Source organism: Bactrocera dorsalis, chromosome 3 (genome assembly GCF_023373825.1).
Source record: "Bactrocera dorsalis isolate Fly_Bdor chromosome 3, ASM2337382v1, whole genome shotgun sequence".
In the NCBI taxonomy this organism is placed as follows: Eukaryota; Metazoa; Arthropoda; class Insecta; order Diptera; family Tephritidae; genus Bactrocera; species Bactrocera dorsalis.
This window is the reverse complement of record NC_064305.1, coordinates 49,035,203-49,061,601: the sequence shown is the minus strand read 5'-3', so window position 1 is coordinate 49,061,601 and position 26,399 is coordinate 49,035,203. Positions and strand designations below refer to the sequence as shown.

At 38.6% G+C, this 26,399-nt stretch overlaps 4 protein-coding genes across 10 annotated transcripts in view; 1 reads left to right on the top strand and 3 right to left on the bottom strand.

Moving 5' to 3' along the window:
- Positions 1-6,411, bottom strand: part of LOC125777122 (uncharacterized) — a 358,233-nt gene extending 351,822 nt beyond the window's left edge. For 4 of the 5 annotated variants that reach the window (XR_007422125.1, XR_007422127.1, XR_007422126.1 and 1 more), the window contains exon 1: positions 4,894-6,411. Coding sequence is in view for 1 of the 5 variants with exons in the window: in XM_049451270.1 (XP_049307227.1) it covers positions 4,894-6,250 (1,357 nt within the window). In the remaining 4 variants the exon portion in view is untranslated. Of the gene's footprint in view, positions 1-3,753 lie in introns of all 5 variants that reach the window. The other variant, XR_007422124.1, reaches the window with a different exon arrangement.
- LOC125777124 (uncharacterized) overlaps positions 1-24,247 on the top strand; it is a 172,901-nt gene extending 148,654 nt beyond the window's left edge. The window contains exon 2 of the mRNA XM_049451305.1: positions 24,118-24,247. The gene's annotated coding sequence lies outside the window, so the exon portion shown is untranslated. The remainder of the gene's footprint in view (positions 1-24,117) is intronic.
- LOC125777132 (uncharacterized) overlaps positions 1-26,399 on the bottom strand; it is a 223,663-nt gene that overhangs the window by 125,167 nt on the left and 72,097 nt on the right. The window contains exon 1 of one of the 3 annotated variants that reach the window (XM_049451356.1): positions 6,725-6,810. The exons of 1 other annotated variant lie outside the window; for it this stretch is intronic. The gene's annotated coding sequence lies outside the window, so the exon portion shown is untranslated. Of the gene's footprint in view, positions 1-3,412; positions 3,761-6,724; positions 6,811-26,399 lie in introns of those variants that run through there. One more of the 3 variants, XM_049451353.1, reaches the window with a different exon arrangement.
- LOC105225899 (60S ribosomal protein L19) lies at positions 301-1,233 on the bottom strand. Its single transcript, XM_011204577.4, has 3 exons — positions 1,104-1,233; positions 914-1,020; positions 301-855 (listed from the first exon to the last, which is right to left on the bottom strand). The coding sequence occupies exons 1-3, from the start codon at positions 1,106-1,108 to the stop codon at positions 350-352; spliced, it is 618 nt and encodes a 205-aa protein (XP_011202879.1). The 5' UTR covers positions 1,109-1,233; the 3' UTR covers positions 301-349.

The window sequence follows — 26,399 nt, the reverse complement described above, 5'->3', positions numbered from 1 at the left end:
CATCTTTAAATCTATTTAACAAAAGACTGATTTCACAACTAACGTACAAAGTTTGACATTGCCTGCAAATGTCTGTGTATAAACTATTTATTAACCCAAAGCTAAAAGTTCAGTATAAACTAATGTCTTCCTTACTGTTCTGCAAAAGTCTGAAGTTTTCACTTAAAATTTTCTGATAATTTAATATATCGGTATAATTCCAAATCTTCTATTTGTATGTAATTTAAGAAATTTATATTGCAACGGATGCCAGAATTTGACACGAAAACAATTTATAAAAAATCACCAAAAAAGACCAACTTATTTAATTGAAATATTTAATTATACACTTCTTCAGCATACAAATTTATTATTTTTTTGGTCCAGTTGTTGCAGTTTGTGCAGCTACTTCGTCTTCCTTAGCGTGCAACTTGGAAAGTTCTAGCTTTTTGGCTGCAATTCTTTCCTCGCGGCGTTTTCTTGCTTCACGTACTTTATGCCTTCTAGCCTCTGCTTGATCTGCAAGCATTTTGCTACGTTGTTTCTCCGCCTTCTTCTTATGAATGTATTCCATTAAGACACGTTTGTTTTTAAAGACATTACCTTTGCACTTCATGTACAAATCATGATATAAGTGCCGATCTATTTTCTTGTTGTCTCTATATTTTTTAAGTAAACGTCTCAATACACGTTGACGCTGCATCCACAAAAATTTGGTTGGCATTCGAGCATTTGCAGTACCCTTTCGTTTACCGAATCCGCAATGTCTGCCCTTACGACGAGCTTCTGTGTTCTTACGTACGCGGTATCGTGAATGCACGACAACGGGTTTTTTAATAATCAAACCATCCTTGATTAGTTTACGGATATTTTGACCTAAATTATGATACCATACAATTACTTAATTTTATATTTAATGTGATTCTATACTTACGGGAATTAGTGTTGGCAATTTCGTTGATTTCATTAGGGTCCAGCCAAACCTTTTTTTTGCCACATCGCATGACAGAGGCTGCAAGCCTTTTTTGCAACTTTAGTGAACTGAAAAATTTAAATAATGATAATTAATAATATCTGAATATTAAAAAAAAAAGAAATATTTCACAAATTTATTTGACACATACCTCATGTCGACTTACTCTCGACAAATTTCGTAAAGGAAAGAAAGAAATGGAAGCGGAAATAGAAACCCTGCTTAGTGAAGAACGTACACCGATTTTTATAAATGTTCGATAAATTCACATTTTGGAAACATGCCAATACGTCTAGACATCATTAAAAAATTTATAACCCAATCAAGGCAACCAAAACTTCAATACATTAGAAATTTGGTCCGGAAACTAGCATTTACAACTTTATTTAAATTATCAATTGTTATTCCAAATGATATTACAGAGCTATTTTTTGTTTTTATAAAATAACGTCAGGTTTGTTAGAGCTTTTAAAAAATTTACATTTTAAAATTAGTGACATCACTCCTCTCTACTGTCGTCGGCCAAGATAATCATATTTTCAAGTTAGCGAGAGCGACAACTGACGGTCGTCGTACACTGTGCAGTCGTGTAGTCGTCTAAATAACTGTGTCCGTAAGAACGTGTGTATTTTAGTATTTGACAGAGTCGCTTTGATTAGAATTGTCTTTGGGCCTTAAATTGGTCATACCCGGCATGTTCGTGTTCGACTGGTATGCGTTTGATGCAGAGATAAAGAGATGTCCAACAATTGCGCCTGAACTTTGACAGTTGATCGAGTTCGGGAAGTTTTAACGTTTAGCAATTGGAAACGAGCGATGACCAGATTGAAATATTACCATAAAATATGTAAACGGAGGGATTTGTTGCATCGTTCAAGACCACTTATAAAAAATGTTAAACAACGAAAATTAAATAAATTTGTGAAGTTTAAAGGTATTCGAAGAAACGTTTTGTAATTTGAAGCATCGTAGTATTTTTTTCGATGGAAAATGATTACAAACATTTAATGAATGAGAGATAACAAGCTTAAATATTGGGTATTAAAAAGTCAAAAACAGCTGTTTTAATATACTTTAAAAAGATTTTAATAGTTTCTCCATATAATAAATAACCACTATATAGTAATTTTAATTCGTACTAAATGTTGGGTATTTTAATTTAAATGCCCAAAAATTATTATTTTGTTCAATCTGGCCATAATGGAAAATATTATAAAAAACGCTAATTTTGAGGCGCTATCACACTGCAATAAGTTGGACATCCCTTTATTCCTGGTTTGATGCTTTACGATGTATGTCGTGTAAAGTCGTCTTTAATCGCGTAAGCGGTGTAAGCAAGAAGAAATTTACTCAACAAAACATAAAACATTGGACACTGGCATATCGTGCGACTGAAATACAGTATTTGCAATTTGCAGTTTTCTTTGGCAATACGTGCAATGTGCAGCCTCCTTTAACACTATTTCTAGTGTTCAAATATCATTAAAAATGCATAGTTATCAGCAAAGCCGAAATACAATTAAAAATAAATATCTATTTTCAAACATACATACATACGTATGTACATAAGCAACCACATGCATTTAAATGCAATAGATGCACATTGTAAAAATATATGGGACACAAGTCATAAATTTTCAGAAGAGATAACATTAAACACACACACATTTTTATTGTATTGCGCAGTTGAAAACAACCTCATGTGGTGTGCCGTAAATATACATATGTTTAATTAGATAACTAAGAACTCAAAAATAGTATATAAGGTTTACATTTTACCAAATAAAATCAGAAAGAATAAATTCTCACTCGATGATGGTCTTTTCATTTCCCCCCACCAGAGGTAAGGAATGATAAATCTTTGTTGAGTTATAAACACCTAGCAATTAAATATTATAGCGTAATTCAGTAACGTCTGTTGTAACTATTTGAGACATTTCGAAGTCTCAATTTGTGACAAGTTACTATTCACAACACAGTTTCTAGTACCCTTTACGATACTCTCAATTACATTAAAAATTTTGATATTGTTACGAATTTACTCTTGCTAGTTTACTTTGTTAGGTTCGTATCTCTGGATTGACAAATAAAATCAACACTGTTTAATTTAATTCAACAACTCTTTATTTCACAACTCGTCTACACTATAGCAGTTTACTCTTAGCACTGATTGATTACGTTGGCGCTGCCACGGCTTATATAGCCACGCACTTCTCGCTGATGCCGACGTGTCCTTCTAGAATATCGCGTCTGGAAATTACCAGAACATACGGCTATACGGCGCCAGACGCAAGCAGACAGTCGCGGCGCCAGACTCTGCAATTGTTCAAGCAGACGGCTGTGGCGCCAGATGTCTATTGTTTCGACAAGCGGACAGTGCGGCGCCAGATGTATATTGTTTCTCAAGCAGACAGCCGTGGCGCCAGATGTCTACGACAAGACAAATGCTATTCCATATACCTACAGCTATTGTTCATAATCAGGGATGCATATAGTAATACAAATACAACTTAATACTACTTTTGTAACACAACTTAATACTACTTTTGTAACACTGCCCTCCACTAAAGCCTAATCGTCCCGATTAGGCACAAATCCTCTTGAACCAAATGGGGCGAGCCTCTCCAAATGTACTACTTTCATTTTACATCGTGCTTTTCCATTTCTTTGTATGCGGTATACCACGTCATTAAGTCGTTTCATCACCATATAGGGTCCTTCCCAGGCTGTCTGTAGTTTCGGGGACAAGCCTTTCTTTCGAAGTGGATTGTACAACAGGACCAGATCACCTTCTTCGAAACCTTTTGAATTTGCCGCTTGATCGAACCGGTCCTTCATCTTATTGCTCATCAGATGCGTATGCTGTCTTACCATTAGATGCAATTCATTCATTTCTTCCTTTAAGGCAGAACAATAATCTCCATCATTTCTTACAGCTGTAGGATTCGTTCCAAACTTAAGATCAGCAGGGAGTCGCAGATCAGATCCGAAAATAATCTTTGCTGGCGTGTAACCAGTTGTCTCGTGCTTCGCTGAACGATACGCCAGCAGGAACATCTGGATGCACTTGTCCCAATTCCGTTGATCTTTATCAACGATTTTCCGCAGATGTTCTTCGAGCGTTCGGTTGAATCTCTCCACCATTCCATCTGATTGTGGATGTAACGCTGTTGTCCGTGTCTTGTGGATGCCCAATAATGTACAGACTTCTTGGAAAATGGAAGATTCGAAATTCCTGCCTTGATCTGAGTGTAATTCGACGGGCACTCCGAACCTTGTTATCCAATTTTCTACAAACGCTTCGGCTACCGTCTTCGCTTCTTAGTTTGGTAAGGCATATACTTCTGGCCATTTACTGAAATAGTCCATGACAACCAGTAGATATTTGTTTCCGGCCGTACTGGTTGGAAACGGACCTGCAACATCCATTGCGACTCGTTCGAATGGTGATCCCACGTTGTACTGTTGTAGCCTACCGCGACTTTTGGCTTTAGGACCTTTAGCTGCCATGCCCTCTACGCAATTACTTATCCATTCTGCTATGGAATCTCGACAACCGATCCAGTAGAACCGTTGTTTAATCTTCTCTATAGTTTTTGTAATCCCAAGGTGCCCTCCACTAGGTCCATTGTGATATTCTTTCAACACTTTCGGGATCATGGACTTCGGTACTATGATCAACAGACGAGACTGTTTGCCATCTTCACTTTCCCAGGTACGATGAAGGTATCCATTAACGAGGTTTATGCTGTTCCATTGGGCCCAATATGCTTTTGCCGTTGGACTCTCGCTACTTATTTGTTCCTTTGGTGGTCGTACCCCATTTTCTTTGGCCATTACCAGCTTTGCAAGATCAGGGTCCTTCAGTTGATTGATTCTGATGCGATGAGAAGTCCAATCATCTTCAGATTCTATGTTCAGTAATCGCACGTCGATTATACCTTCTTTTCCCTCTGATTTGGAGCAATGTTTACATTCCGGTGGACAAGGGCGACGCGATAATGCATCCGCATTTTTGTGGTGAATCCTCTTTCGGTGTTCTGTTGGTTGGTTCCGTTTTGATGGGTTTACCTTTATATTGCAATTTCGGGCAAAGTGACCCGCTTTTCCACAGTTGAAACATCTTCCTGTTGTATTTACTCGCGGTGCAGCAATTGTCTTCAGAGTCTTCAATATTTCTTCCATCAGCGCCGGTTGTTCCATTTCAACCCTTTGTACTTTGTGTGCTGGTTTACTTAGTAGGGAAGCTGTTTCCTGTGTGAGGGCGTGCGAAACCGTTTCAGCAAACGTTCTTTTTGGCAATGCATATGTGGCGCGTTTGGTGTCCACATCACGAATTCCATTTATGAAACATTGAATTTTTACCCTCTCAATGTAATCCACAGGTGCATCTGCATTTGCCAAATGAGCCAGTCGTTCGATTTCAGTTGCGAACTCTTGCAATGACTCGTTCATCTTCTGACCCCTATTTTGCAGTTCGATCTGGTATATTTGTTTCCGGTGCTCACTACCATATCGTCTTTCTATCGCACTCATCAATGCCTCATAGTTGTCCCGTTCACAGTCTGGAATAGTCTGAAGGATTTCTGCTGCCGGTCCTTTCAATGATACAAACAAGGACGCCACTTTGTCCGCTGCATTCCAGTTATTGGCCGTTGCTGTCTTTTCAAACTGAAGTTTGAAAATTTGAAATGGAATACTTCCATCGAATGTGGGTGCCTTCAATCTTTGATTATTTGTTGATGGTGCAGGGCCATGTAGTTGCAGTTCTCGCACACGATTACTTAATTGCAGAACTTCTGATTTTAAATTTTCTTCGCCATTTTTTAAAGTGCTTAATTCGTCTTCAAATTTTGAAAATTTCTCTTGCACTTGTTTTTGTAGTTGTGTAGTATTTTCCGTAATCTGTTGTGTAAGGCGAGACTCTAACTGTGATGTATTTTCAGCTATTTGCGTTATTTGCTGTGCCAGACGATTTTCTGTTTGCACTACATTTTCTGCTATTTGCTGTGCCAGACGATTTTCTGTTTGCACTGCATTTTCTGCTATTTGCTTAATAGCCACTAACAGCATGTTCGTGTCTACGCTTGATGATGTTCGTTGTTCTTCTACTTTTTCTTCTACCTTTGTAGAAGTTTCTGGGCCATCAAATTCGAATTCGTCGACATTAATTCCATCCGCTTCCATTGCTTCACGTAATCGTGCCTGCAGATCCGCCTTTTGCCCGCTTATCGGCAAATTACGCCCCTCCAGTTCCTTTTTTAATTGCTGAATTCTCAATTCTCCGAATTTAACCATTTTGAATTTGGATTATTTGACAATCCCACTTCTGACACCAATTGTTACGAATTTACTCTTGCTAGTTTACTTTGTTAGGTTCGTATCTCTGGATTGACAAATAAAATCAACACTGTTTAATTTAATTCAACAACTCTTTATTTCACAACTCGTCTACACTATAGCAGTTTACTCTTAGCACTGATTGATTACGTTGGCGCTGCCACGGCTTATATAGCCACGCACTTCTCGCTGATGCCGACGTGTCCTTCTAGAATATCGCGTCTGGAAATTACCAGAACATACGGCTATACGGCGCCAGACGCAAGTAGACAGTCGCGGCGCCAGACTCTGCAATTGTACAAGCAGACGGCTGTGGCGCCAGATGTCTATTGTTTCGACAAGCGGACAGTGCGGCGCCAGATGTCTATTGTTTCTCAAGCAGACAGCCGTGGCGCCAGATGTCTACGACAAGACAAATGCTATTCCATATACCTACAGCTATTGTTCATAATCAGGGATGCATATAGTAATACAAATACAACTTAATACTACTTTTGTAACACAACTTAATACTACTTTTTGTATATTATCTTAAAAGACCAAGCGGTCGCACATGTAATTTTATATAATTATGTGTTCAAGTTAACACATAAGAATTGCACTTTTTGTTTGTGAAATACAAGAATGATTCAATCCACTTTGTTTACATTGCCACATTCTGCTGACGCATAAGTTCGTTGCCCAGCCATTGCGCCTAGCAGCGGTAACCCGACACTTGCCTATGTCGCAAGCGACTGTGTTCGCGTTTGCTGTTTCGGCTTGCCGGATATAGTAACGCACACTTATTATTTTAGGTTCAATAATATTTTTCTTCTTTTTCTTTACTGGCTTAGACACCGCTTACGCGATTAGGCCAGGTCCTTCTCCACTTGGTCCTTCCAACGGAGTGGAGGTCTTCCTCTTTCTCTGCTTCCCGCGGCGGGTACTGCGTCGAATACTTTCAGAGCTGGAGTGTTTTCGTCCATTCGGACTACATGACCTAGCCAGCGAAGCCGCTGTCTTTTAATTCGCTGAACTATGTGAATGCCGGCATATATCTCATACAGCTCATGGTTCCATCGAATGCAGTGTTTGCCATGGCCAACGCGCAAAGGACCATAAATCTTTCGCAGAACTTTTCTCTCGAAAACTCGCAACGTAGATTCATCAGTTGTTGTCATCGTCCAAGTCTCTGCACCATATATCAGGACGGGAGATATGAGTTTTTGTTCGTCGAGAGAGAACTTTGCTTCTATCAGTAATATTATTAGAGTTCAATATTAAGCTCAGCTTGTATTTTGTATTTGATCTATAATCAACGTACTTGCTCCGGCCTCTGGTTAGAGGACACAACATGATTCCGTTACAAGATTGCATTTTTATTGACCGTGAAAGTACAATAACATAAACGTCAGAGGAAACAACATAATTTGCATGTAAACAAATATGACAGACCATACGCTTAATATTTGTAAATTTATCTATATTCAGCATACATATATATGTATGTAAATATGTAAACTCAATGCTTCATTCGAAATCTCCGTTTACACGGACAATCAATGGCGAAGCAGACGTTTTGTCAAAGAGTCAATGTTGCGTAAGACCGACGCGACGACAAATCGTCACAACAATGTGTTATTGGTTGAAATTCCGAGCTGTGCCGAAAATATAAGCGAACGACCGGCGATTGTCACCACTTCCCTTGCCATTTTAACAGCTTTGCCTACAAACCAGCGTAAATATGTATGTTTATGTATGAACTTACCTACATATCGACGCTGAATTTTGTAAGCCACGCAAAATATTTTAGAAATTACAAATATTTTAAGTCCACATGAACTATGTTGTCCTTTTTGTCACTCTTTTCTGTGTTTTGCGAGTTTTCGGGGTTGTCAGTTTTCCATTTTAATATGTTTAGCGTTGGCCATCGTCACGAAAAGCCGCTTGTTGGCAAAGGCATGCTCGGGGAGATGTGACGGTGGTTGCTGTTATGAATGCAGCGAGTTTGCTTGTTGAAAGTGCGCTTACGTTCATGAATGAAATTGTTTTGTTATAAGATTTAGTACATTTGGGCTTCGGCTAATTGTCAGCCATATTGACTTGTGACGCTGCTGATACTATTTGCGGCAATTGTTATTTTTGTAGAACTACGTTTGTAGTTTTTGTGTGTGACATATTAACATGTGTACGCATATGTGTATGTAGGTTTGTGTATACTTTATGTGTGTGTCAATGACATACGCACATATGTAGATATTGTTACGATTTTTACTGCTTGCTAGTTTACTTTGCTAGGTTCGTATCTCTGGATTGACGAATAAAACCAAAACTGTTTAATTCAATTCAACAACTCTTTATTTTACAACTTGTCTACACTATAACAGTTTACTCTTAGCACTGATTGATTAGGTTGGCGCTGCCACGGCTTATATAGCCACGCACTTCTCGCTGATGCCGACGGGGCCTTCTAGAATATTGCGTCTGGAAATTACAAGAACATAATGCTATACGGCGCCAAATGCAGACAGCCGTGGCGCCAGACTCAGCAATTGTTTAAGTAAACAAGCAGACGGCTGCGGCGCCAGATGTCTATTGTTTCGTCAAGCAGACAGCCGCGGCGCCAGATGTCTACAACAAGACAAATGCTATTCCATATACCTACAGCTATTGTTCATAATAAGGGATGCATATAGCAATACAAATACAACTTAATACTACTTTTTGTAACAATATGTACTAATTAGCAGAGTGCACAATTATTACTGATAAGTGAAGTTATGCTACATGTGTACAAAAGTTTTATTATTATTACTATTGAAATATATATTTTTTGTATATTATGATAATTTGTTATATTATATGCTTATATGCTCATAGGACATACACATATGTATGAATATGTCAACAATGCGTCGTGAACCTTCTCTATGATTTAAAAAGAATAAAAATTTAATTTGAAAACAGTTTCGGAATCCCGATTTTTCGGGACTACCAGAACAAATTTGTGTTTGATATTTTTGACATAGCTTACACAGTATTATTTGTAACATTCCAAAAATTTCGGGATCCCGATAGATCGAGAGATTCGAATTGCAGTCGCTTCAAATGTGATATTTCCTTAAGAGACAATACAAGTAGGATTTCTTTTGCACCATTTTAAAAATTTCGGGAACCCGATTGTTCGGGACTGTGTTTGGTTTCGAAATGCAGTCGGTCCAAATACGATATTTTTGTAAGCGACAATATATAAAAATTTTTGCACCATTTCAAAAATTTCGTGATCTCGATTTATCGGGATTCACGACATTTTTCGCTACATTGTACACATATCACATCCCGCACTACTAGCGGCAGAAATGCAACTAAACATTTTGTTTGTACTAACCCACCATTCAGCGGAAGGGTACGACACTTTGTTGCTGTTGGTCATTTGTATGCCACACTCCTCATAGTCGTGGTCGTGGTTGGAGTTATGAACTTATGGGCACAAAATCGCTGGGTGTGACGTGTTATTGTATTTTGGGCCGTGGCCGTGGCAACATGTGTGACATCACACCAAGTTGTATCGTTTAAGGTGAAAAAAACATGCTTGTTACACATGTTCAAAGTTTTTAAACTTGTTTAATTTTTCTGCTGGTGTGTCACACAAGCTTGCACGTGTGAAGGGCTGCATGATGCACGCAGTGTGTTTTTTCAGTCGGAAAAAAGACAGTGTGCAGGAATGGTGATGCGAATGAACGAGCAACGAGTTCTTTGAACTCTATCGAAGTTTTCCAGAACTGTGGCAAATAAAAAGCGAGTGCTATAAAAACAAAAACAACAATGAAGGAAGGGCTAAGGTCGGGTGTCACCGAACATTTTATACTCTCGCATGATAAAGTGATAATCGATATTTCATTATCCGTCATTTACATACTTTTTTTATTTTGCTGTAAAATTAATTAGATTAGTAGTTCCTGAGATATGGTTTTTGGTCCATAAGTGGCGACGCCACGTCCATTTTCAATTAAAAAAAAAAGCCTGGGTGCAGCTTCCTTCTGCCATTCCTTCCGTAAAATTTAGTGTTTCCGACTTTTAGTGATTTTCAACATAACCTTTGTATGGGAGGTGGGCGTGGTTATTTATCCGATTTCTTCCATTTTTTAACTGTATATGGACATAACCTTGGTATGGGAGGTGGGCGTGGTTATTATCCGATTTCTTCCATTTTTGAACTGTATATGGAAATGCCTGAAGGAAACGACTCTATAGAGTTTGGTTGACATAGCTATAGTAGTTTCCAAGATATGTACAAAAAACTTAGTAGGGGCCACGCCCACTTTTCCAAAAAAATTACTTCTAAATATGCCCCTCCCTAATGCGATCTTTTGTGCCAAATTTGCACTTTAATATCTTTATTTAGGGTTTTTTTATGACACTTAATAGGTTTTCGGTTTTCGCCATTTTGTGGGCGTGGCAGTGGGCCGATTTTGCCCATCTTCGAACTTAACCTTCTTATGGAGCCAAGAAATACGTGTACCAAGTTTCATCATGATATTCCAATTTTTACTCAAGTTACAGCTTGCACGAACGGACGGACAGACAGACATCTGGATTTCAACTCTACTCGTCACCCTGATCACTTTGGTATATATAACCCTATATCTGACTCTTTTAGTTTTAGGACTTACAAACAACCGTTATGTGAACAAAACTATAATACTTTGTTTGCGAGAGTATAAAAGGAATGCAGCGTATGAAGTGCTTCTATCAAAATTAAAAGAAATTGATGTTAACGCTAACTTGGAAATTTAAAATACTAAATTAATTCATTTCGTTCATCTTACCGCCGCGAACTTAAAAAGAAAAAGGAAAGTGAAAAATCTGGCGCTGGTGTGAAGGACATACACATATCGACGTTATGGTATTTTGATGACCTCTCGTTTTTGGAAGATCAGGAGGTACTAGCGGTCATTCGTCAATAGAAATTGAGGAGAATGAAGGAGATATTGTTGAAGAAGAAAATAAATAATATAATCTTTTTAATGTACAAAACAGGTATGTATTTTTAATGACGATTTTGTATACATTTTTTTTATAAAGTTAAAGTTCCAATGAACCGACACTATTGAAATATTCACAAAATAGATTTCGAATTTCCTTGGCATTGTTGGAATAGTTTCGGCTTGTGGTATTTTGCAATTCTGCCATTTCAATGAATTGCTTATCATTATCTTCTATTCTGCGGAGATATGAAGCGCTACTACGTTTACTTAAAAAATTATGCAAATAACATATCGCAAGAACAATTTTTGAGCACTTTTCTGGGGATAAATTTATGGTGGTCAGCAAACACGAAATCTTGAAGATGTAATTCCAAACGTATTTTCCACAACCCGTCTTGCTCTTGATACTCGGTAGTTCTACTGTAGCTGCCGGTGTGTCAATCCTCTGTGGCTATATGGCTTCATAAAATTTTCATGCAGGGCGAAAGCATCATCTGTTACAAAAACAAACGGCAGCTCTTTGTCAAAACCAGGGGGTTTAACTGGGGGAGAAATTTTTAACTTTCTCTCTTCATGCATAACTGCAAAATTTGAGTTTCCATAAACCCCACCATCAGACACTCTTCCATTAGCTCCAACTTCGACCATTGTGAATTGATATTTTGCATTGACAAGTGCTATCAGTACAATGCTATATGTTTTCTTGTAGTTGAAATAGTAAGCGCCTGAATGTAGTGGTCTTTTAATGTTGATCTGTTTGCCATCAATAGCACCAAGGCAATTCGGAAAATTCCACATTTCAAAAAACCCCGTAGCAATAATTTTCCATTCTTTTTCATTTTTAGGCATCTGAAATTAAATTGTTATTACAATTGTTATTAAAATATATTTTTTTATATCGTTTAGAATCGATCACCTTCTGCAAAGAAATATAAAAAAGGCTATAGCCGAAAAGAAAGGAGTGAGTTGCTAGCTAAGGCAGTTGAAGCTCTTCCTCCATTTCTAAAATTTCTTCAATCAGAAGAAGAGCTGCCACTAATGCGCGTGCCATGTTTACTCGTTGAAAGCTGAACGAAAATGAAGTTCACACACATGCATGACCGTGTGAACGAAAACGTTAAACTTTTGCATCATGCCATGTTCGCGAGCATGTGTGACCGTTTAAAGGTTACCGCTTATGATATACGTTCTCTGTCAGCATTTCATAAAACTAACAGCCTATTCTCATGCCCTCATAAAAATCACTCCCACTATTTTGTATTATTTGTGAAGTTTTCCGTATGCTGGCGTGATTTCGGAAGATCAAATGATCAGATTTGCCTCACAAATTTGTGATGTCTAAATGCAAACCTCACAATTGCAAACACGAAATTGTGTTATTTTCAATATTTTTAAAGAAATTTGCGGTGTTTGTGCATTCTACTTCCTTCTAAGTATGGATAAATGTTAAATGTTGTAACTAAATAATTCGGACAAAATTTCTTTTGTAAATATGTATATATGTATGTATGAACATACATATGTATTTAATACAAAAGCGAATAAAATGATATTTATGTTTAAATAACACGCTGTAATGCTACAGCTGCTCCTGAGTTGTTCTTTCACATTGTGAAATCCTAATAAATAAACTTATTACGTATGCACTAAATTTAATACATTTGCAAAATTACTCACTTTTCTGGTTGTCCATTTCTTTATTTTACCGCTGGTTCACGGCAAAGTGCTTTTCACCTCATGCGCTTAGTTTTTGTTTTTTTTTCTTCTGAGGTTGGATCACGACTAATCTCACAACAAACCTCGTATCTCAGTTTTGAGGTTTTCTCAGGATATGACTATAAATATTCTGACAAGTCAACTAAAGTGAACATCATAGTTATTAATCGATGGAAGTGTTTTAATATTGTGTAAGCAACTCCAACACGAAAAGTTAAAAGTAAATCAATTTCACAATAATTTCGTAAATATTCTGAATATATTTAATTTATGCTTTTTTGGCACAGTCCCGATTTGGGGATTTGGATCTGAAGATACCGTTGGAAAGTGTAACTACACTTAACACACTTTATGCACATTTTCACTTGACTGTCATTTAATTAAACTATATATAAACATGTAATCAAATTCAAAATTTACACTTTTGCTGGTTGCATAAGTAAAAAATCTATATTTTAAAAGTCACTTTTTACACTCGTGATGGGCATCAATTATGTGCTAGATTATATTATTAAATGAGGAGTGTCCTCTCCTAAATCACAAGGACTCACATAGCCCCAGCATATTGATAAAGTCCAATATTCTGCTAGGTGCTAGTGAGGCGATGCGATCCCTATTCGGAAACATGGATCCGAGGGCCTTAATCCTGTGTCCAAAGACGGCTGGGCAGTCGATTAGCAAGTGTTGTGATGTTTCAGACTCCCTGTCGCAGAACCGGTAATTTCCACAAAAATATAGGCCATGTTGTGTAAATGTTTATTCAGCTTGCAGTGGTCGATATAAAATGCGACCAGTTCTTATAATCATGAGTATTATGAGCGTGGCTCCGCCCTCTTTAAGGTTTAATGTACACATCTCCTAAATCGCTTAGGTCAAATTTGCTCAAGACATATTCCTTAACCAGAGGATGGAGTCATGTGCAGAAGTTCACGAAAGTGAGGAAAGTTCTCTGATTGCCATTCACTTTGGAGTGCCCAGAAACGATTCTTTTACATATGACTCAAGCAGCTCAACGACTTCGGGTCTTTGACCAAGTATCCTCTGAGTAGCCTAAGAACATCCGTTTGAAGGCGAGCTAAAGTGAGAAGGCGAAACAACCCCCTGCCCTATCAATGAATAAACAACAACAGCCTCGGAAGAGAGACCCCCCTTTTTATGACGACCATGGCAAACGAATTAAGGACTATGATTTGAGGGCATACACCTGGAATGTCCGGTCCCTTAATTGGGAAGGTGCCGCTGCCCAGCTGGTTGATGTCCTCGTGAAAATATAGGCTGACATCACCGCCGTTCAAGAAATGCGATGGACGAGACAAGGACAGATACGAGTAGGTCCTTGTGGCATTAACTACAGTGGCCATATAAAGGAGCGCAAGTTCGGTGTGGGAGAGAGACTCCGTCGCCGAGTACTATCATTCACTCCGGTGAATGAACGTCTAGCCACAATCCGCATCAAAGCGAGGTTCTTCAACATATCGCTGATTTGCGCCCACGCCCCGACGGTAGAGAAGGACAATGTGACCAAAGATGCCTTTTATGAGTGCTTGGAAAGCACTTATGAGAGATGCCCCCGCCATGATGTCAAAATCGTGCTTGGCGAATTTAACACCAGGGTGGGCAAAGAAGGTATCTTTGGTACTACGGTCGGTAAATTCAGCCTCCACGACGAAACATTCCCAAATGGGTTGAGGCTGACCGACTTCGCCAGGGCCCGAAATATGGTTATCTGTAGTACTAGATTCCAGCATAAGAAGATTCATCAAGCTACCTGGTTGTCTCCGGATTACCATCTTGTTGCAGCCAAGATTCGCACCCGCCTCTGTGCAGCAAAAAACGCACGCCAACAAACACAAGGAAGATTCGACGTCAAGAAGCTACAATCACAACAGACCGCCGAACGATTTTCTATTCGGAAGCGAGACGCATATGCAGAAAGAAAAAGAAAGAGGCCGAAATGCGTGAGTATGAAGAGCTTGATAAGCTGGCCGACAAAGGTAACGCTCGAAAATTCTACGAAAAAATGCGGCGGCTTACAGAAGGTTTCAAGACCGGAGCATACTCCTGTAAAACCCCCAAAGGTGATCTAGCCACCGATGCCCAGAGCATACTTAGATTATGGAGGGAACACTTCTCCAGACTGCTGAATGGCAGTGAACACACAACAGCAGGAGAAGGCGAACCCGATTCCCCAATCGATGACGATGGAGCAGACGTTCCATTACCTGACCATGAAGAAGTTCGAATAGCAATTGCCCGCCTGAAGAACAACAAAACGGCAGGGGCCGACGGATTGCCGGCCGAGCTATTCAAACACGGCGGCGAAGAACTGAAAAGGAGCATGCATCAGCTTCTTTGCAAAATATGGTCGGACGAAAGCATGCCAAACGATTGGAATTTAAGTGCGCTATGCCCAATCCGTAAAAAAGTAGACCCCACAATCTCCGCCAACTACCGTGAGATTAGTCTCTTTAATATCGCATATAAGGTTCTATCGAGCGTATTGTGTGAAAGATTAAAGCCCACCGTCAACTATCTGATTGGACCTCATCAGTGTGGCTTTAGGCCTGGCAAATCGACAACCGACCAGATATTCACCATGCGCCAAATCTTGGAAAAGACCCGTGAAAGGAGAATCGACACACACCACCTCTTCGTCGATTTCAAAGCTGCTTTCGACAGCACGAAAAGAAGCTGCCTTTATGCCGCGATGTCTGAATTTGGTATCCCCGCAAAACTAACACGGCTGTGTAAGCTGACGTTGAGCAATACCAAAAGCTCCGTCAGAACCGGGAAGGACCTCTCCGAGCCGTTCGATACCAAACGAGGTTTCAGACAAGGCGATTCCCTATCGTGCGACTTTTTCAACCTGCTTCTGGAGAGAACAGTTCGAGCTGCAGAGCTAAATAGAGAAGGTACCATCTTCTAGAAGAGTGTTCAACTACTGGGTATGCCGATGATATTGATATCATCGGCCTCCACTCCCGCGACGTGAGTTCTGCTTTCTTCAGACTGGACAAGGAAGCAAAACAATTGGGTCTGGCAGTGAACGAGAGCAAGACGAAAAATCTCCTGTCATCAAATAAACAGTCGTCGCACTCGCGACTTGGCTCTAACGTCACTGTTGACAGTCATAACTTTGAAGTTGTAGATAATTTCGTCTATTTAGGAACCAGTATTAACACCACCAAAAATGTCAGCCTGGAAATCCAACGGAGGATAACTCTTGCCAACAGGTGCTCCTTCGGACTGAGTAGGCAATTGAGAAGCAAAGTCCTCTCTCGCCGAATAAAAACTAAAACTCTATTAGTCACTCATTATTCCCGTCCTGCTATATGGTGCAGAGGCCTAGACGATGACAACAACTGATGAGTCGACGTTGCGAGTTTTAGAGAGAAAAGTTCTGCGAAAGATTTATGGTCCATTGCGCGTTGGCAACGGCGAATATTGCATTCGATAGAACGATGAGCTGTATGAGATATATGACGACATTGATATAGTTCAGCGAATTAAAAGACATCGGCTACGATGGCTAGGTCATGTTGTCCGAATGACGCTGTACCCGCCGGGGGAAGCAGAGGAAGAGGAAGACCTCCACTCCGTTGGAAGGACCAAGCGGAGAAGGACCTGACTTCGCTTGGAATATCCAATTGGCGCCACTTAGCGAAAAGAAGAAACGACTGGCGCGTTGTTGTTAACTCGGCTATAATCGCGTAAGCGGTGTCTAAGCCAGTGAAGGAGAAGAAGTACAGTTTTGACAAAGCAAAACTTGCGGTATGTATATACATATATATAGGTAAATATAAAAAGCAAAAAAGTATAGTTTTGCGAAAAAGATAAAATTAGAAAAAAAACCAACTACATACATTTTTATGTGCCAAAACCAAAAAAAAAAAGTTATAATATATACGGTTACGATCAATCGAATAGAATCACCCGAATAAAACAATAACAGTAATAGTGACAACAACCAATAGCAAAACGCACACAATAACAAAACGCAACAAATACAAATATTTAAAAATTAACAATTAAACTAAATAAAGCGGAATTCAAAAAAGCAAAAATAATTCTACCACCGTTAAAACCCGTGAACTAGCATACAATGCTAGTAAACCCAAAGCTAAAATACAACAGCAAAAAATAGTCTCAAAATTTGCAAACAACAAAACAAATTAACAGCAACAATTAATAAAACAAATAAAACAACCACAACAATAGTTAGGAAAACAGTAAAAAAAAGCAAAAAACTACAACAGCAGCACCAAACATTCCGGTTAAACAGCAAATCAAACAAAAAATAAAATAAACAGGAACAAAAAATAGCAAATCGAAATAGCCAAAATTTGTTAATTTTTTAAACAAAATTTTATCTCTTTACGTAAATTGTAAGAAATTTGAACATTTTAATGAAAAACTTTTAGTTCGGTGATTTTTCGTGTCGTGTCTAAATTTTGCTTAGAAGTGTACTGAACCCGCGTGTCTAAGAAGCCAAAAACAACAACAACTTAAAGCAAACTACAGCTAACGAAGTCAACGAGCACCTTGAAATAGAAGCAAAAAAAATGTTTTTAGAGGAAATCGATAGGCCTATAAGAGCACATATAACCGAGAACGAAACATTAAATGATATTGTCATAAAGTATTCAAAATTAAAATTGCTTCAAGTCAAAAGAGCGATAGATTTTAGACATCGAAAATATGTATATCCATAAAAACAGAGCATAGTAAAATTTCAGACAGTAGACACACAAATAACGAAAATAAACAACCAAATAGACAACAAAGTGGGAACAACAACAATAACATACGCAGTACAAACTTTAATTGAAACAAGTACAACAATCGGAATAATTACGGTTATGGGTACAACAATTCTACAAACAAAATGCAACCAAATTTACCGATACATACTAAAAGTTCTCATATGAGCGTTGATTAAAACCCAAGTACAAGTCGTTTGTCCAATAATTCAAAGCTGATAGAAATTGGCAAAGGTGAAGAAAAAGAAGTAAATTTTTTAACAGCGCCTCAAACCCTCAACTCCCCATAATAACGGAAACAATAGGAAATCACGAAATTAAATGGCTAATAGATACAGGTTCAACAACCAGCGTTATAAAATCAAACGCTTCACTCGAAAATTTTCAAAAAGAAAAACTTTCCAAAACATTATGTTATGGAACTATCAAGGGAATTAATGATATGAAATTTAAAATTTTATCACCCTTTACGAAAGAATTTAACGTCTTAAAGGGGCCATACACGACACACATGTTCGTTCGATCGGGGTGTGTGCGATTGCGGTTTACTTGTGTATGAGCTTGTGCGCATGCCAATCCATGTTTGGGAAAATGTTTGATTTTTAACGATCGGTGTGCACACAAGTATGTCGTGTATGGCGCTGTGTGCATACAAAATCTCATTTTTCTAGTGTCGCCGAATAGGAAAGATCGCGGACGAACAATTTTCCGCTTGCTTGTCGCACATATTCATTGTTTGAAGAACAAACGCAAAATGGATTTGTATGTCGCGTATGGCGAAACGATTTCATACAGATCGAACGCACATGTTGGAAAGTAATAGATTTTAATAACAATAAATACGGAGCTATTATAGTTATAGGACAAAATTTTCTTATTCCTTTTAAAGCTAAAATTGATGTAGAAAAAACATTTATTAACATATTAGGAAACATAATTAATTTTGATCAATGGATTCTTTATGAAAAAACGGAAATTTGCGCACTCGAATTCAGTGATATGAATAACCAAAATTTAAATCATTTGAATATCGTAGAAAACCAATGGATAAAAGATCTATTACAAGAATTTAACGAATTATTTTTCAAAGCATTATTACAACAAACGATATACTTATTTATTCGAAAATTTATAGATATCCAAAAGTTCATGAATTAGAAATTCAAAAACAAATTAAAGAAATGTTAGAGCATAATATAATTAGAGAAAGTCACTCTGCTTACAACAGTTCTTGACGGAAATAAAAAATGGCGTATCGTTGTCGATAATAGGATATTAACTGTGCGGTTCTATACTGTGATACAGTCACAAGTCTCTAAATTTGAGATTTTAAGTTAGAGAAATTTTTTGTGACTTGACACGATTTTGCTATTCTGTAAGTGACAGTCCCAAAATCTATTACATTTGATTATTCTGAGATATTTTTACACTTGAGTGAAAATAAATATGTCCATAACAAATATTAAATTTTCTATAACAAGGTCAAAAAACATAATTATCAATAAAAATAAAAATATATGTTGACTTTGTTTCATAATATTTACGAAATTTATGTAAAATTGATTTTTTTTAACCTTTTCATGTTTAAGTTGCTTACAAAAAATAAAAAAACAACAATCGAAGAGTTCTCTTCCGTTTTGTGACCTGCTAACTATCAAGTCTCAAATTTAAACAATCTTTTGTGACTAATGCTAGAGACTGTTTAACGAATAGTAACTAATCGAAAATTGAGACTTTACCTCAAAATGTCTCAAATAGTGACTATAGACTGCTTACAGAATCGTGCTGTAAATGAAATTGTTATTAGCGATAAGTTCCCGATACCTAATATCGATGATATCATGGATAAATTAGGAAAAGCACAATATTTTTCTTCTAACGATCTCTCAAAAGGTATTGTTACAAAAAGTAGTATTAAGTTTTATTTGTATTGCTATATGCATCCCTGATTATGAACAATAGCTGTAGGTATATGGAATAGCATTTGTCTTGTTGTAGACATCTGGCGCCACGGCTGTCTGCTTGTCGAAACAATAGACATCTGGCGCCGCACTGTCTGCTTGTCTAGGAATAGCATTTGTCTTGTTGTAGACATCTGGCGCCACGGCTGTCTGCTTGTCGAAACAATAGACGTCTGGCGCCGCGACTGTCTGCTTACGTCTGGCGCCGTATAGCCGTATGTTCTGGTAATTTCCAGACGCGATATTCTAGAAGGACACGTCGGCATCAGCGAGAAGTGCGTGGCTATATAAGCCGTGACAGCGCCAACGTAATCAATCAGTGCTAAGAGTAAACTGCTATAGTGTAGACGAGTTGTGAAATAAAGAGTTGTTGAATTAAATTAAACAGTGTTGATTTTATTTGTCAATCCAGAGATACGAACCTAACAAAGTAAACTAGCAAGAGTAAATTCGTAACAATTGGTGTCAGAAGTGGGATTGTCAAATAATCCAAATTCAAAATGGTTAAATTCGGAGAATTGAGAATTCAGCAATTAAAAAAGGAACTGGAGGGGCGTAATTTGCCGATAAGCGGGCAAAAGGCGGATCTGCAGGCACGATTACGTGAAGCAATGGAAGCGGATGGAATTAATGTCGACGAATTCGAATTTGATGGCCCAGAAACTTCTACAAAGGTAGAAGAAAAAGTAGAAGAACAACGAACATCATCAAGTGTGGACATGAACATGCTGTTAGTGGCTATTAAGCAAATGGCAGAGAATGCAGTGCAAACTGAAAATCGTCTGGCACAGCAAATGACGCAAATAGCTGAAAATACATCACAGTTAGAGTCTCGCCTTACACAACAGATTACGGAAAATACTACACAACTACAAAAACAAGTGCAAGAGAAATTTTCAAAATTTGAAGACGAATTAAGCACTTTAAAAAATGGCGAAGAAAATTTAAAATCAGAAGTTCTGCAATTAAGTAATCGTGTGCGAGAACTGCAACTACATGGCCCTGCACCATCAACAAATAATCAAAGATTGAAGGCACCCACATTCGATGGAAGTATTCCATTTCAAATTTTCAAACTTCAGTTTGAAAAGACAGCAACGGCCAATAACTGGAATGCAGCGGACAAAGTGGCGTCCTTGTTTGTATCATTGAAAGGACCGGCAGCAGAAATCCTTCAGACTATTCCAGACTGTGAACGGGACAACTATGAGGCATTGATGAGTGCGATAGAAAGACGTTATGGTAGTGAGCACCGGAAACAAATATACCAGATCGAACTGCAAAATAGGGGTCAGAAGATGAACGAGTCATTGCAAGAGTTCGCAACTGAAATAGAACGACTGGCTCATTTGGCAAATGCAGATGCACCTGTGGATTACATTGAGAGGGTAAAAATTCAATGTTTCATAAATGGAATTCGTGATGTGGACACCAAACGCGCCACATATGCAATGCCAAAAAGAACGTTTGCTGAAACGGTTTCGCACGCCCTCACACAGGAAACAGCTTCCCTACTAAGTAAACCAGCACCCAAAGTACAAAGGGTTGAAATGGAACAACCGGCGCTGATGGAGGAAATATTGAAGACTCTGAAGACAATTGCTGCACCGCGAGTAAATACAACAGGCAGATGTTTCAACTGTGGAAAAGCGGATCACTTTGCCCGAAATTGCAATATAAAAGTAAACCCATCAAAACGGAAACAACCAACAGATAACGAGGACGGAGCATCCACATCTCACAAGTCGTTAAACTAAAATGGAACAGTTCAAAGGGGCGCGAGCTGGTTCCCACAACTATTTGCCCCACCATCTCGATATCACAAATAGGTCGCCATGACAACAATCTTACTATCAACGGTATCGTAAATGGACGACTGTCAACGCTTACTTTGGATACTGGTGCCACACATTCAATTATCCGACCGGATGTGGTAAGAGGAACGGTTGAACCATTAGTCGGTTGCAAGCTTCGAACGGCCACCGGAGAGGAAGCAGCTGTCGCGGGAAAAGTGTTTTGCAAAGTGATGATTGGTACCCTGGAAGTTAATCACACCTTCATCGTAGCAGAAATCACGGATGAAATTATAATGGGAGTAGATTTCATGATTGATCACGGGGTTACTTTGGATTTAAACAAGCAAATGCTGTTTTGCCAGAACATGGAGATGCCTATAAACACCGGATATGTGACCAACGTTGAAAGTAAGAGGGTGATTGTTGATGATAATCAGAGTATTCCACCAAAATCTGAGGCGATTGTATGGGCTAAAGTGAATGGAGGAGGTGGGACTGAAGAGTTGTGGATTGTGGAACCAACAAAAATAGATACACCCATATTGGTAGGAAGAACGCTTGTGAAAACTAGAGAAGACGCCACCATTCCGGTCAGAGTAGTGAATGAATTCAACACGCCTATAAGGCTGAAGAAAGGAGCAGTAATTGGACAGTGCCAGAATATAAGTGCAATAGCACGATGCGAACGGTCAGAACAAAAGCCTACTATTGAGCCACAGCAGATAAGTCCTACATTCCTAAATAATTTACTGAACGAACTGCATGGAAATGAAAAATTAAAAGCAGAAAAACTATTAGAAAAATACGCATCCATATTTGCAAACGAAGGAAACACAGGAAGAACCGGCATTGTCAAACATCGCATAAATAAAGGAGATGCTAAACCAATCCGACAAGCTCCGCGTAGGGTTCCACTAGCAAAACGTGAGGATGCTAACAAAATTATTGAAGACATGCACAAAAACGGTGTAATCGAACCTTCAATAAGTCCATGGAGCTCACCTATCGTCTTAGTTAAAAAGAAAGATGGTAGCACCCGTTTCTGCGTAGATTATAGGAAGTTGAATGATGTCACAAAGAAAGACAGTTATCCTCTACCGAGAATCGACGATACCTTAGACACCTTGTCTGGAGCGAAATGGTTTTCTACATTAGATCTACAAAGTGGATATTGGCAAGTCGAGATTGATGAATGTGACCGTGAAAAGACCGCTTTCAGTATGGGCGACGGGTTATGGGAATTCTCTGTGATGCCATTTGGGTTATGTAATGCGCCTGCAACGTTCGAACGACTGATGGAACATGTGTTAAAAGGACTCAACTGGAAGACATGTTTGGTGTATCTTGATGACATTATTATCATGGGAAAAAGTTTTGATGATCATCTGAAAAATCTAGAGGAAGTCTTTCAGCGAATAGCATCAGCCGGATTACGCTTGAATCCCAAAAAGTGTTCATTATGGAAGAAGCAGGTCACATATCTCGGACATAAAGTGTCAACTGAGGGGATTCACACCGAGGAGGGAAAAATAAAAGCAGTTAAAGATTGGCCTCAACCCACCAACATACATGAACTCCGCAGCTTCCTCGGCTTATGCACGTATTACCGCCGTTTTGTACCTGGATTTGCGAACGTGGCTAGAAGTTTACATGATTTAACAAAGAAGAATCGCCCGTTTGTATGGCAGTTGGAACAAGAAAAAGCGTTTGAGCAGCTTAAAGAACTACTTTGTACGGCGCCGATGTTGGCTTATCCAATACCTGGAAAGAAATTCATCCTGGATACAGATGCGAGCGCTTATGGAATTGGAGGTGTCCTGTCTCAGCTCATCGACGGACAAGAAAGAGTAATTGGGTATTACAGCAGAGTGCTCGGGAAACCAGAGAAAAACTACTGTGTGACGCGAAAAGAACTACTAGCTGTGGTGGAATGTGTAAAACATTTCCACAAGTATTTGTATGGACAACGATTCTTGCTGAGGACTGATCATGCAGCATTAAAATGGTTATTACAGTTTAGGAATCCGGAAGGCCAAATTGCACGATGGATCGAAAGATTACAGAATTACGACTTCGAAACGGAACATCGAAAGGGGATTCACCACAAAAATGCGGATGCATTATCACGTCGCCCTTGTCCACTGGAATGTAAACATTGCTCCAAATCAGAAGGAAAAGAAGGTATAATCGACGTGCGATTACTGAATATAGAACCTGAAGATGATTGGACTCCTCACCGCATCAGAATCAATCAGCTGGAGGACCCTGATCCTGCAAAGCTGATAATAGCCAAAGAAAATGGGGTACGACCACCAAAGGAACAAATAAGTAGCGAGAGTCCAGCGGCAAAAGCATATTGGGCCCAATGGAACAGCATAAACCTCGTTAATGGATACCTTCATCGTACCTGGGAAAGCGAAGATGGTAACCAGTCTCGTCTGCTGATCATAGTACCGAAGTCCATGATCCCGAAAGTATTGAAAGAATATCACAATGGACCTAGTGGAGGGCACCTTGGGATTACAAAAACTATAGAGAAGATTAAACAACGGTTCTACTGGATCGGTTGTCGAGATTCCATAGCAGAATGGATAAGTAATTGCGTAGAGTGCATGGCAGCTAAAGGTCCTAAAGCCAAAAGTCGCGGTAGGCTACAACAGTACAACGTGGGATCACCATTTGAACGAGTCGCAATGGATGTTGCAGGTCCGTTTCCAACCAGTACGGCCGGAAACAAATATCTACTGGTTGTCATGGACTATTTCAGTAAATGGCCAGAAGTATATGCCTTACCAAACCAAGAAGCGAAGACAGTAGCCGAAGCGTTTGTAGAAAATTGGATAACAAGGTTCGGAGTGCCCGTCGAATTACACTCAGATCAAGGCAGGAATTTCGAATCTTCCATTTTCCAAGAAGTCTGTACATTATTGGGCATCCACAAGACACGGACAACAGCGTTACATCCACAATCAGATGGAATGGTGGAGAGATTCAACCGAACGCTCGAAGAACATCTGCGGAAAATCGTTGATAAAGATCAACGGAATTGGGACAAGTGCATCCAGATGTTCCTGCTGGCGTATCGTTCAGCGAAGCACGAGACAACTGGTTACACGCCAGCAAAGATTATTTTCGGATCTGATCTGCGACTCCCTGCTGATCTTAAGTTTGGAACGAATCCTACAGCTGTAAGAAATGATGGAGATTATTGTTCTGCCTTAAAGGAAGAAATGAATGAATTGCATCTAATGGTAAGACAGCATACGCATCTGATGAGCAATAAGATGAAGGACCGGTTCGATCAAGCGGCAAATTCAAAAGGTTTCGAAGAAGGTGATCTGGTCCTGTTGTACAATCCACTTCGAAAGAAAGGCTTGTCCCCGAAACTACAGACAGCCTGGGAAGGACCCTATATGGTGATGAAACGACTTAATGACGTGGTATACCGCATACAAAGAAATGGAAAAGCAAGATGTAAAATGAAAGTAGTAAATTTGGAGAGGCTCGCCCCATTTGGTTCAAGAGGATTTGTGCCTAATCGGGACGATTAGGCTTTAGTGGAGGGCAGTGTTACAAAAAGTAGTATTAAGTTTTATTTGTATTGCTATATGCATCCCTGATTATGAACAATAGCTGTAGGTATATGGAATAGCATTTGTCTTGTTGTAGACATCTGGCGCCACGGCTGTCTGCTTGTCGAAACAATAGACATCTGGCGCCGCACTGTCTGCTTGTCTAGGTAAACAATTGCTGAGTCTGGCGCCGCGACTGTCTGCTTACGTCTGGCGCCGTATAGCCGTATGTTCTGGTAATTTCCAGACGCGATATTCTAGAAGGACACGTCGGCATCAGCGAGAAGTGCGTGGCTATATAAGCCGTGACAGCGCCAACGTAATCAATCAGTGCTAAGAGTAAACTGCTATAGTGTAGACGAGTTGTGAAATAAAGAGTTGTTGAATTAAATTAAACAGTGTTGATTTTATTTGTCAATCCAGAGATACGAACCTAACAAAGTAAACTAGCAAGAGTAAATTCGTAACAGTATTTATCAAATACTGGTACATAGATAAATTGATACGAGACTCTTTGGTTCGAGAGAGAGCTGTCAAAAATCGCATTTTTTATAACATTTGCCAATGATGCCGCTGCTGAAAAATATTTGATTGGGTATATAATAAATTATACAAAACACTAAATTAAACACTTTGAAAATGCATACATATATAAATGCTAAAATACAAAATCATTAATTAATTTACATAAACATTTATTTTGCCAAAATATGTTCGCACAGTTTCATTTCACATCAATTTCGTCAAGTAATTATAGCGTTGCTCTTCTGGCAACGTAAGTAAGAGAGAGAAAAACTATCGACATTATAAACATATTGTAATGTTAACTTGTTAGAATAGGAGAGGCGAATACCCAATTTTTCAAGAAGAATAAACGAAAAGCGCAGTTTATTTTGGATTTTAAAGAGGTAAGTTCGCTATTTGATAATATGATATTTTATAATTAATTTCTAATTTATATATATATATTATTAATTTCTTTTATATAGAGAAAACGAAAGAGGTTAACAAGGAGAAAAAGGTAAGCATTGTGAATTTAATGTTGTGTGTATAATTAAAAATTTTACTATTACAGAAATCATTTGGACCATTGGTAAAATTCAAATCTATTGCGTGCAGCAACCAAATAATGGAGTATGTTTTAAATTATTAAAGTTAAATAGTGTATATTTAATTCAAATATTTGTTATAGATTGTGCATTTTATTTTGATTTTATTATTAAATAAAGAGAAATAATAAAAAAACTGAGTTTTATTTAAAAGAATTTAATTTGCTAGAAGTAACAAATGGGTAACAGATAATCTTGTTACTGCTTGTTCTTCCTAACATGCTTA

Excerpts from the sequence above, each read along its gene's own strand:
- LOC105225899 (XM_011204577.4), bottom strand. Across the intron at positions 856-913 it reads AATTGCCAACACTAATTCCC|GTCAAAATATCCGTAAACTA; the intron begins GTAAGTATAGAA and ends ATCATAATTTAG.